This window comes from Orbicella franksi, chromosome 9 (assembly GCF_964199315.1).
Source record: "Orbicella franksi chromosome 9, jaOrbFran1.1, whole genome shotgun sequence".
Lineage (NCBI taxonomy): Eukaryota > Metazoa > Cnidaria > Anthozoa > Scleractinia > Merulinidae > Orbicella > Orbicella franksi.
In genome coordinates this window covers 18,136,900-18,148,064 of record NC_138153.1, presented here as the reverse complement: position 1 = coordinate 18,148,064, position 11,165 = coordinate 18,136,900, and the positions used below count along the sequence as shown (strand labels likewise).

The 11,165-nt window shown below is 36.8% G+C and overlaps 2 protein-coding genes across 5 annotated transcripts in view; both read left to right on the top strand.

Moving 5' to 3' along the window:
• Window positions 1-11,165, top strand: part of LOC145497757 (uncharacterized) — a 123,771-nt gene that overhangs the window by 45,676 nt on the left and 66,930 nt on the right. Inside the window, exon 9 of one of the 4 annotated variants that reach the window (XR_014050716.1) lies at window positions 4,583-4,798. The exons of 2 other annotated variants lie outside the window; for them this stretch is intronic. The gene's annotated coding sequence lies outside the window, so the exon portion shown is untranslated. Of the gene's footprint in view, window positions 1-4,579; window positions 4,799-11,165 lie in introns of all 4 variants that reach the window. One more of the 4 variants, XR_014050715.1, reaches the window with a different exon arrangement.
• Window positions 5,967-9,356, top strand: LOC145497823 (uncharacterized). The gene is made up of 4 exons (XM_081477693.1): window positions 5,967-5,995; window positions 7,580-7,701; window positions 8,749-8,874; window positions 9,198-9,356. The coding sequence occupies exons 2-4, from the start codon at window positions 7,628-7,630 to the stop codon at window positions 9,301-9,303; spliced, it is 306 nt and encodes a 101-aa protein (XP_081333819.1). The 5' UTR covers window positions 5,967-5,995; window positions 7,580-7,627; the 3' UTR covers window positions 9,304-9,356.

Genomic DNA, 11,165 nt, shown 5'->3' with positions numbered 1-11,165 from the left:
ATACGTAACGACTTCGTACGACACTGATGCCAAAATTTCGATCTCTCAATCGTGTTGACAACGCAGGCTATAGACATCACGGCTTAGCAAACTGCGAAGTCACGTTTTTCTTAAGCTAAAGTGGGAGTCCTCGCCTACAAATAACATTTATTATTTCAAGTCCGAATTTATAAGACAGTAATTTCAAAAGAGGCAGTGTTTATTTAACCTTTTAAAGGCTTAGAGACACATGTTTATATTTCATTCTTTGTACAGAGAAAGTGCTATATAATATATACGCTATCGCCAAGATGCATTGTTTACTTCAAGATTCTTAGGCGCTATATAAAATTATCATAATTATGTAGTTAAAAAGAACAAGTTTCCCCTTCTCAAATACTTTCTTTATCTCTATAATGCTAGGATGATATTGTGTAAATGCGCATGTTTCCCCTGTTCCAATATATCTTAATCAGACTGTATCTTATTTGAGCGCTTTCTTTTACTCCTTTTCTTTAAGCAGGCGCCTTAGTCACTGTTCTACTGTTTCAAGGGAATTAAGACAAGTTTTTTGTTTCTGCTTACGACATTGTGTAAAATGTAGTTCCGCGTGTTTCCTTTTTTTTCGACGCAGCAGCTGCGTTTTAGCGCCGCTAATGTTGGTAAGGGACTTGCAAAGTAGCTGAAACCCTGCATGAATATTGGCCCGACCGTACACAATTTGCTCCCTATTTTGCTTTCGGCGTCCTCGAACTTCGCTGACGAAAAAATTTCACAATTTTTGAAATGAATAAATACCCTTTGCTGTCACGATAACTCTTCTTGTGCTAGCTCTCAGCGTAGAAGTACGAGGGAACGCTGGTAAAGGAATATGTAGTTACATTTAATTACAGTTTTCATTTCTTCTTTATCGTATACCTTCAAGAGAAATCGGCGAGGAATCAATCCCGGCAACTTGGGCCTGCTGCATTTATTGCACTTTCCAGATGACATCTGCTAAAGACAAACCAAAGCTAATGATGCGGCAGTATTTGTCTTACAACGATTCTCACTGGTAAAATCTGTGCTGCATCTGTAAGACTAACAATAAACATCCTACGTCATTCGCGAACAGTAGGATAGCGAACCGTTTTGCTCGTCAGTCTGAAAGTTTAGTTTGAACCTTTTTCATGTGTCGTTTCAAATTACTTCTCTCGAGTTTGTAATTAAACGCTACCGAAATATTTATTTGAAACTTCATTATTTCACTTTTTCTCCTCCTTGGTCTTGCTCAGCCAGAAATTTTCAGCCATAGTATTGAAACACATGACCGCCTAGTACGTCACTCACCCAGAAACGAGGCTGTAATCTGGCAGATCTTTGCCAAGGAAGATTTCAAGAAATAATCAAGGTTTATCTGAAATAAATAAAAATCCCAGCGATTATCAAGGTCAGATAAATGAGGCTTAAAAGGATTAAATGGATTTAAATGATTATTCAAATTTAAAGGTATCAAAAGTTTAAGGATGTTCACGCTAATTGTTTCTGCGCATCCTTACTGCGTACGCAAATTCACGCGCCATAATGCATGACAGCGCACGCTAAGTGATAAAATGAACAATGATAGGGCAGATGGCCATTGCTATAGCTTTTCCTGGATTTAATGACCTTGGACGTTCGGTGACCCCTATTTTTCTTTTGATGGATAATTTCCTCTACCGATTCTCTACGTTTAGCGAAAAAATGAACAAAATCTGCCGACTAGAAGTTTGAAGTTTTTTGCAAAATGTACCATTAAATTCTGTCATTTTAGCTCTACGTCTACCTGTGCGACAGTTGGGAATGCCTCTTGAAGGGTTAAGTTTTGTTAAAACGTTGGTAGCATTTGGAATCAGTTATTTACGTAAAAGACCCATCTTCAACAAAATATGACTAATATCCTGCTAACATCGTCTGCCTCCGTTGACTCACCTTCAATATTTTTTACTTTAAACCCCTGTAGACCATGCTGAATTACGTGCGCCAATTTTTCAAAATCAGGATAGTTTATCTCTGAAACGAAGTCAGTGACGCCCATTTTTTATTATTACTTTATTTTTATTTTTTTGCACTTCTGACAGAAGTAACTCATGATCTGAATGCAGTAAAAATTAATAAAAAAAATCTATCGACTGGAAACTTTTCGCACGAACGTCCTTGAATTAAAAAGAGTTCAACAAGGATTAAATATTGCTACACACAAGCAAGAAAGCCCGTCATTGGACTCGAAATTGAATTAACTCATTCATTCATAGCATCTTTATTTTGACTGGCATGTTTTTCCTGATGAGCTATTTGTTGTCTGTGTTTACATATCAACCTTTAACTTTTGTTGTCTGCATTAGGTTTTTATTTTTATTTTGTTATTATTAATATGCAGCATTTAAAACCTTCTGTATGCTATACAGGGCATAGCAACAGGGCGCGTAATGTCATCTGGGAGCTTTTCTGTGAAAAATAATAAAACCGAATTAAATAGGACGGAGCTAATCTTCGAACAGAATTATCAGTTGTTCTTACTTCGTCCGCGTCTTACGTTGTTGTTTTTTTTTTTTGTCCGCGTCTTACATCGTTCTAAATAAGTGAACTATAAGTGCGCATGCCCAGCAACAACAGCAACATACAGGCTCTGAGTACAAGATTGAGTCACTGACCACTCTCTCGCGGGCCAACAAAATGGTTTCGCAGTGCTCAAAAACAACAGCAAAGACACCGACAAAACAGAAGAATGCAAAAAATTCGGTAGAAGAGAGCCTTTGTAGGGAAATGAAAATGGCAGCATCTAGACAATAGTGTGACAAGCGCCATTGTAAGTTATTTTTGTTGCAGAATGTTGCTAATGGCAATATTGCATGCAAACGAGGCTGTATTAAAGATAGCAACCATTTACACGTGTTTTTACGTCTTATTAAGGACGCTTACGTATAAAGGTACAGTTCGCTTCCTAGTTAGGTCTCGTCTTAAGTAAGACGCGTCTTATTTTCTCCCGTATAAATGACCTTAATGTATACATCTCAGTATCACGATCAGTCCTATGGTTTTACTCACAGAGAGACGTCAATATTTCATGGTATTGCCGTCTCACTGTACAACGCGGGATTGTTTGAAAACTTGCCATGACAACGCAACACTGAATTGGTTTCCTAACGTACGCTTCAAATTTCAGGACCTGTTCAGAACTTTACAAAGGTTAATCGCCGATGATCTTTCACTTATTGGCATTTGCACAGTTCTGGCAACTTTTATTTCACACTACATCATTTCTACGAGCTATTTAATTCAAAGGGAGCTTTACGACAGGTAACTGTCTGGTTTGTGAGTTACTGCGTGAGCTAGCTCACACGAGATGGCGAAACCGCGTTCTGAAAGGTTTATGAGTTTGAATGAAGATGATTTGTCAAAATTCTTCAGCTTATTCTTTGCTCGATACTTTGAAAAACTTCTTTAGTTTCTGAAAGGAATTTACCGCTTAAAAGTCTAAATATTCAAGAAACTCGCCGGCAAACAACAACAAAAAAATCATTGCTTGCTGGTATTCACGTCAATTCTTTGCGCGTACTAGGATTTTGAAATAAAAACATACAGTTTTAAATTTGCAAAACATGTTTCGGATGACCAACTTAACATCCATCTTCAATTGCAAATACAAATGAACCGCGAGTCGGTGAGATACGAAAGCGAACTTACGTAGAATACATGAACACTAAATAACGACATTAATATGCATGAAGCTCTAGAAAATACAGTGGTAGAAAACAATGTGTAATATTGTAACGCAGAAAATTAAAATGTTTGACTTGCTTGTTTAATTCCTTGATTTTCAGTTAAAAAGACGTTGGAGGCGGTGTCAAAGATTGACAAGCAATTTTCTGAGCACAAAGCTCTCATGTTTCTGCCTCATTGATGTGCTAAAAGATGTTTTTATCTCAAAATTATTTCTTGGCTGCTACTAATTCGCATACTAGGATTTTATATTTTAATCAAAATAAGAGTTGTCTAAAACCTTTATTTTTTTGTAATCCGATCTGTTGCTTTTTACTGAATTTTCGGTGCATAGTTTACACTATTTTCAAACTTAAATATGCCCTGAACCAATGCAGATATTCGCAGACGGTAAACGACACTTTCAATCTTTGGTGGAATTTTATATGATTAACCTAAAAATTCAAGGGGTAAAAATTGGAACATGGTACCACAATCACAGCTTACTTTAAAAAGTTACAATCTTTGTACAGGGAAAGTAATGATACATAGTACGTAGTAATATACATGGTATATTAGTCCATAATATATACCCTATCGCCAAAATGTTTACTATTTCTTAGTCGCTGTATGTTGTAATAAGAAGAAGCTTCCACTTCTTAATTTTACTTCCTTTGTCGTTATAAAAAATATTGTGCAACTGCGTGTAATGTTCTCCGTGTTCGCATATATCTTAGAGATCTTTCTTTAGCGCTATCTTTCACTTCTTTTCTTTTATATTTGGCTCCTCAAATCAAGTTTTGTTGCCGGAGTCGGGAGAATTTCATCGTGTGTTTCTTTCTTTCTCTCTCTCTCTCTCTTTTTTTTTTTTTTGTTGTAGCAGCAGCCGCGCTTTAGCGCTAATGTTGACAAGGAACTTCTAAAGTGGCTGAAGCGCTGCATTTAAACAGGGTCTGACGCAAGTTGCTCCTTATTTTGCTTTCGATGTCATCAAGCTTCGCTCACGCTCGTATTGTTGGAATGGAGAAAATACCCTACTATGTTATAATGATAACTGTTCTTGTACTAAGACTCAGCGTGGAAGTACTGGGGAACGCTGGTAAGGGAAATTTATACAAGCTTACGTTGAGTTAAGATTTCCCTTATTAAAAGGTAAGGTAATAAAAGGTAACAAATGTTAAATTATATCAGGAGCCATAATCGGCGACGGAGACCGTAAGCGCGGGCAATTTCTAGTATTGGGGTTGTCCCTATGATATGGGACAATAATTCTATTTTTAGAACAAATTGCGCCATCGCCTGCGGCACACTCACGTACATGCTGCGAGAATTTTTGCGGATGTCGCGCGGGGGAAATGGCGTCCGAAATTCCCGAAATTTTTTATGTTTTTGGCCCACAACTCAACGCGTTTACGTCTGTTGGAATTTTGCTTAAGTATTTTCGTCGTAAGCTGCTCCAGTTTGAGTGAAGTAAGACAGTGTCGAATTTAGGTATGTTCCGCTGTAAGCTTATAGCGGAGCTCCCGCGCGCCGAAGGCGCGCGAGCAGAGCCCCATACCTTAGAAATTTTGGTAAACCCATCGAGCCGAGAAAATTTGGTTATGACGTCACCGTACGAGCGAGCGAGCGAACGCCGTCCGTACAGACTCTGGGGGAGGGGGAGAGGAGCCTCGCGGTAGCGCAAACGGGGGAACCGAGGAATGCCATCTTTTTTTGGCGGGATTTTTAAAGAAAAGAAAACTCATTTCTATTTGCCATATCAACAAATAATAGCGGAGGTTGATCTAAAGTTTTTAAGATGGGGTTGCACTGAAGCATAAAACAGAAACGGAATGCAAGAAATTACAGGCAAAGAAGTAGCAAAGAAGTAGCGAAGAAGATCGTGAAAGAGAGCGGGCCAGCGCTGGGGAAGGAGGTGAAACAGTACTGAACACTGCCGTTAATTATAGCGAGTCCAGGACTAGAGAAAGGGGATGAAATAATACGGAACAATGCCGTGAAGCAAAGGTAACGAGGACTATAGAAAGGAGACGAAATACCCGACGACTGTAGAACCGCTCAATTAATTCGCGCGTCGAGATGCTGTGCAGCCGAGCAAGAAAAGTCACATGATTAAAATCAGGTGACGAACTAGAGAACTGTGTGTTTAGCGTAAAACAGAAAACACAGCGGAAAAAAGTGGTTGATTCGTTGATCTATCGAAAAGATTAGATCAGTTCCGTTCAGTCTTCACAACTTTTGCAGCAAGTTTCTGCCTAGAAGATTTGCACTGGCCGAAGTGAATTGCCAACTTGAGGTAAGCGACGTTTGTTGTGGCGTTTGCTATGGAAATTATGAAGTTGCCTCGGCGAGATAAGCTTATTTTCAGTAGGAATCCTTTTTTAAAGTCTTCCTTATTTGAAGCCATGCTGTGAGGCATTTTGTAAATTACATAGGTTTAATTTCGCTCATAACGATAACACTTGAGTGGTTTTGTGGATCGAGGTTGTAAGTTGCATATTGTAAACAAATCAAGTTTTGTCTCGAGTTTCGTCGTCACGTTTAAAAAAAAAAATCTGTATTTGTAAACACTACCGGGCGAGTTTTGAAGTTTTCTCTGTGTTAATTGGCACAACCGCTTCCAAGACTACAAAAATTTCTTAAACCAAGATAGGTCAACAAACCATTTTAAGCCGAAGCGAACAGGATTTGCTAAATTTACTTTTGACGTACCTATGTGAATATTTACATCTTGTGATTACAAAGTATTTCCTCGTTTTGTTAGTTCAATTTATTCGGTTTGACGAAATGCTTGGGAGGAATTTCCAGGTTAATTTGGTTGAAGACTGGTAAAGCTACCGCCGATAAAATGACTGCAAAGCTAAATTAAGCCGTCGGCAAAAATACACACTGTGATATTCAAATCTATGCTTAAGCGTGAATAATTGTTAAACTTTAACACTGCAAGCTTAAACGAATTTTCTTCATCCTTTCTTTCATTCAGTCATCCTTCATTGAGAAGGGATTTGCTGTTTGATACTCAGCTGTAATGATATGCATATTGTGTTTATAATGTAGATTTCCTCGTTTTATTTTGTTGTTGTCCAGTTAGTTCGGTTTGGTGAAATGCTTGTAGTCGAAATGTCGAGTAGACGATTATGCATGTAAACCCTGTCGGCAAGTAAAGCTCTACTTCGATTTTGATTTGCTATTTCATTTTATTAGTGCCACTGTTTTTGGTTGGGGGTACATGGCCTCTATTTTCCTAATGAGATGTTATTCCCTAGTGTGGTATTTACACTTATGGAAATGTTCCATAACAGTGAGATAGTACTAATTAAAAAAAATGCTAAGAGCTGTGCTTGATAACTTGAACAGTGAAAATGACATTTACATACGTAGAAAAAATTTAGGGCATAGAAGTCCTTGCCCTGACCATTTCTCGGTAATAAAAATAACTTTTACTTATGCACATTCAAAATTTAGTTGGTGAGAGTGCATTCCTCGCTCCACTCTCTCTCTCTGCTCTCTTTTTCACACTAATTTTTTGATTGACTAACTTATTAACCGAATGTCACTGACTGTTTTCTTTGTTGTGCTTTACTTTTTTGCTCGTCGAAGAAAGTTAACGTTAAAATCTGACATTTGAATGCCTCCTTTGCTAAAGTTAGTCACCATTTAATTGTTATCACTCCCTGTGAATTCATAGAGAATTACTACCTAATGTGGAAGTCCTGTCTTCAAGTGTGGGAAAATGACACCGCAAAAAGTTACAAAAAAAAGTTACAATGAAAGTAAAAAGAATTGTGAATGTCGATCATGACTTGGTGTACATTGTACATCATGTAAAGGTATGTGGTGAGTGCCAAAGGCATAACATTTCATGCATTTGCCTTTTCAGGACAAATTATATAACAGTGACATTTTAAAAGATGTGATCAGAAAAATAATGAGTATTGTCCAGGCAGTACCAGTTTATGGACGGCATATGCAGACAGTAAGAGGTGCTGTAAGCATTACCAGGTAATTAAGTTAGTTTTATGATTATGACTTCTTTTACTTGGATTTTGTGTCATTTCTTCACAAGAATAGGTAATGAAAGATGCATTAGATGATGCAATTTATTTTCAAAGGCAAACTTAAAAGTCTGCCTATGGTGGATACCGGTTGTGTGTAAAGTGAATGTAAAGCAAACACACTGTTAAAGATGTACGTGCATGTTAATATTGAATAATCTGAAATTTCAGCGAGTTTGAAAATATATTATATCTATGACAGTTCTGAGGTGAGGGCTGTTACATGCACATGTAAATGGCTCATGCTCAATTTTTCAGTTGTTATATTGATTTAGCTGCCAATATGTTCTGTAAGTTAATTTTAATAGTCATCTGTTGGTGTGTAACGATATACACCAATATATAACCAAATATTGTACAGTGTAAATTAATTAACCAAATTATGCTGTTTTCAGTTGACCAACGCTACTACATGTACATTGTAATGTGATGTTGAAGCGCACAAATTTACAAACATGCCCAGTGTCAACTTGTCAAATGTATGAACTGGCCAGCCAGTCTAGATTACAAAACTTTCTGAAAGTTGGCCTTACCAGGTAAGATATTTCTTAAAGCATATTTTGTAATTAATGATTTCTCAGACATTGCATGTGAATATCTTCTGGAACTGCACACTCAGATTAAGTCAGCAAGAACATCAGTATTTATCCTGACAAAGTCTGATTTTCAGTTATATGTACAACCAAACAGCCTGGATGGCCCTTTGATTGGGACTACATGCACATTGTTGTACTGCAATGGTCCAGTTTCTTGTTTAAAGCAAATTGCATGTGCGCTCAAAAGCAAGTCGCCAAGTTCATAACAGTTATATATGTTTGCTTTGCATCTCAGGACAGAGCCTGCCACTGTGAAAGTTTTGGTGCCATCCCCCTAGCATTTGATTCACTACTGTAGACACTCAGTAAACAACTAGCAATGAAGGACACTGTATATCAATGAAAGGAATGTCATCTGTTGGTTATAAATTATAATTGATATGTCTTTGTATGTTCAGTGGTGTTCAAGTAGCAGCGATATACAGTATGATTACATCCCTGTTCCTGTCAGTCAATATACGAACAGTGTACACATGGGCAACCTGGATTAAAACAGCAAAGATTTTCAAAGCAGCCATGGCCAGGTGAGATATTTCTAAAGAAATATAAATTGAAGGTCCTTATGATTGCTTATAGGGATTGATTTTTATTGTAAACAATATTTTACTGAGTGTATTTTTCTTGTGTACTAATTGTTATAGAACACAGAGACCGCTGTCATAACAGAGATATTAATGTGTGAAAAGTTCCACAAAAAAATGCACTGGGAGCAAATTAAATCATCATAGATGCAGCTTCTGAGAGATCCCCAATATTAATGGAATATACATTGTACATACATGTAAAAGAGTTCAATAATTTATTACTTAAGATTGTAATGCTTTGTTTGGTTTCTCTATATTCACAGACAACTTGATGCCATAATAATTTCTGCACAAAGTTCATTGAACAAACTGACTTGGAAGTTGAGTTCTGCAACCCATACTGTGTGTAGTAATATCATACAGCTGTAGCTGCAACATTGTGACAGATAAACTGTATTACATTATTAAGAAACACCTATGATACATGTATTACCTAATTATTTAAAGTGTCTGTTAAATTAATTTACTCATCGTGTCATGGTTTATTCAAATAATTGCTTTTTTGGCTTAAAAATGATATTTATTGTGCTTGGTTAATGTTGCTCTTAAATCAGTTTTGTGATAACTGGCATTGGGTATGGCATAAATTAATATTTTGCCAACACGAAATGGAGAACTGGGTCTTAAGCAAAGTTGCAGGATTAGTATTTTTGTAGAAAGAAAGAGTTGAGAAATTTGTGACATTCTACTGACAGCCTTGCCATTCGCAACGTCCAATAAGGTTAATTTGTTCCCTAGAGTTGTGCAAATAGCGTTCTCTAATTTATAAATTATTTCAATCAGTTGTTTAAATGATTGCCTTATAACCCCATCTCCAGCTTTGGTGCATGCAGGATATTGATGTATTGTTTATCCATTTTGCTATAAATTATCTTTAATTGATGTGTCAATCTAAACATATCTTTGATATGCTGGCTTTTTCTGACAAATGTACCTATGCCTCATAATCTTTGAGTGCGTTTGGTTGTGTAGTGCAGACAAAATACACGTACATAATATAACTTACTTATAGCTTACACATGTACTTATAATTCTTGGTATAATTTAATCATTATGAGCAAAATTAATTAATGGAACCCAATAACAGCTCCTGTATTCCACAATCTCAGTCGAGAAAAAGAACAAATCACATTGGAATTGAATAGTAAAATTATTATCAGAAGCCTATGCAAGTATTCATGATCAGCAACAAAATATCATATTTATCGTTCATGCCAGAGTGATTTTGCTTATACTTATACTTTAAGAGATGGTGCAAACCCTTTTAGCAGGAGGAGATGCCATACAAAAATGAAGATAGCTAACTGTCTTTGGGGATCAAGTTAGAAAACAAAACTTTTTAACTTTTTACATGTGTATACTACTTTGGTATTTTTGTGAGATTTCATTTGGTAGAAATTTGGGGACTGAATATATTGTAGCCACTACATTTCAGTCATACCCCACAACAACAAAAAATGTGTAAATAAACTTCTTTTGTGCAGGAGTCCCAATTGTTAACTAAGAAAGAATATAATGATTAATAACAATGTCATGTCTTTCTCAATAAGAAAGAACAGGAAATGTCACCAAAAAGCACAGAAGACAGTTCTGTTATGTGATCAACATTATTGGTGGCTCCCCTGAAATGCTTGAAATCATGGCTCTGTTTTCATCATTACACCATCTTACACCTCGATCTGCTGATGTGATCCTAGTTCGGGCTGAAACTATAAAATCGCTCGCAGTTTACTTCACATACATGTACATGTTGGATTATTTTCATCAGTAACAACATTCCAAAAAATAACTGACGAGCTCCGCTTTTAGGCTTGGCTAAATCTATATATTATATATCGCTGACCAAGTTGTGTTCCGACGGATGCTTCTTTTACATGAACTGTATATTACTCCACTTTAAATTTCACATATGTTGAAGGTTAACCGCTTTTCCATTACACAGCAAAAAACTAGCTGGATATATTTAGATATAGCAGAGCTTCAGGACTTCATAGTTTCCTAGTTTCTCTTGCCACACGCTTGCGAGGAATTTGTCAGTCTATCGCGACCGAAAAGTAAAACACAATAATTGCTAGTATGAGTTTCGCTTGAATTGTAAGCAACGCTTGCTGTTTCATCAAGGCCCAATACCTTTACGTCCGTAGATACTGCTCAGCTTTATTCGTACAAAAATCCAGTAAATTCTCTGTTGTCGATGAATGAGAGCGCCCGCCGATGCGTGTTTTGTACAG

What these genes read in the sequence shown, in the direction of transcription:
- LOC145497823 (XM_081477693.1), top strand. Translation starts at nt 7,628, where the DNA reads ATGAGTATTGTCCAGGCAGTACCAGTTTATGGACGGCATATGCAGACA. An exon ending in GGTGCTGTAAGCATTACCAG is followed by an intron (nt 7,702 to 8,748) that starts GTAATTAAGTTA and finishes TTGTATGTTCAG; the next exon opens with TGGTGTTCAAGTAGCAGCGA. An exon ending in TTCAAAGCAGCCATGGCCAG is followed by an intron (nt 8,875 to 9,197) that starts GTGAGATATTTC and finishes CTATATTCACAG; the next exon opens with ACAACTTGATGCCATAATAA.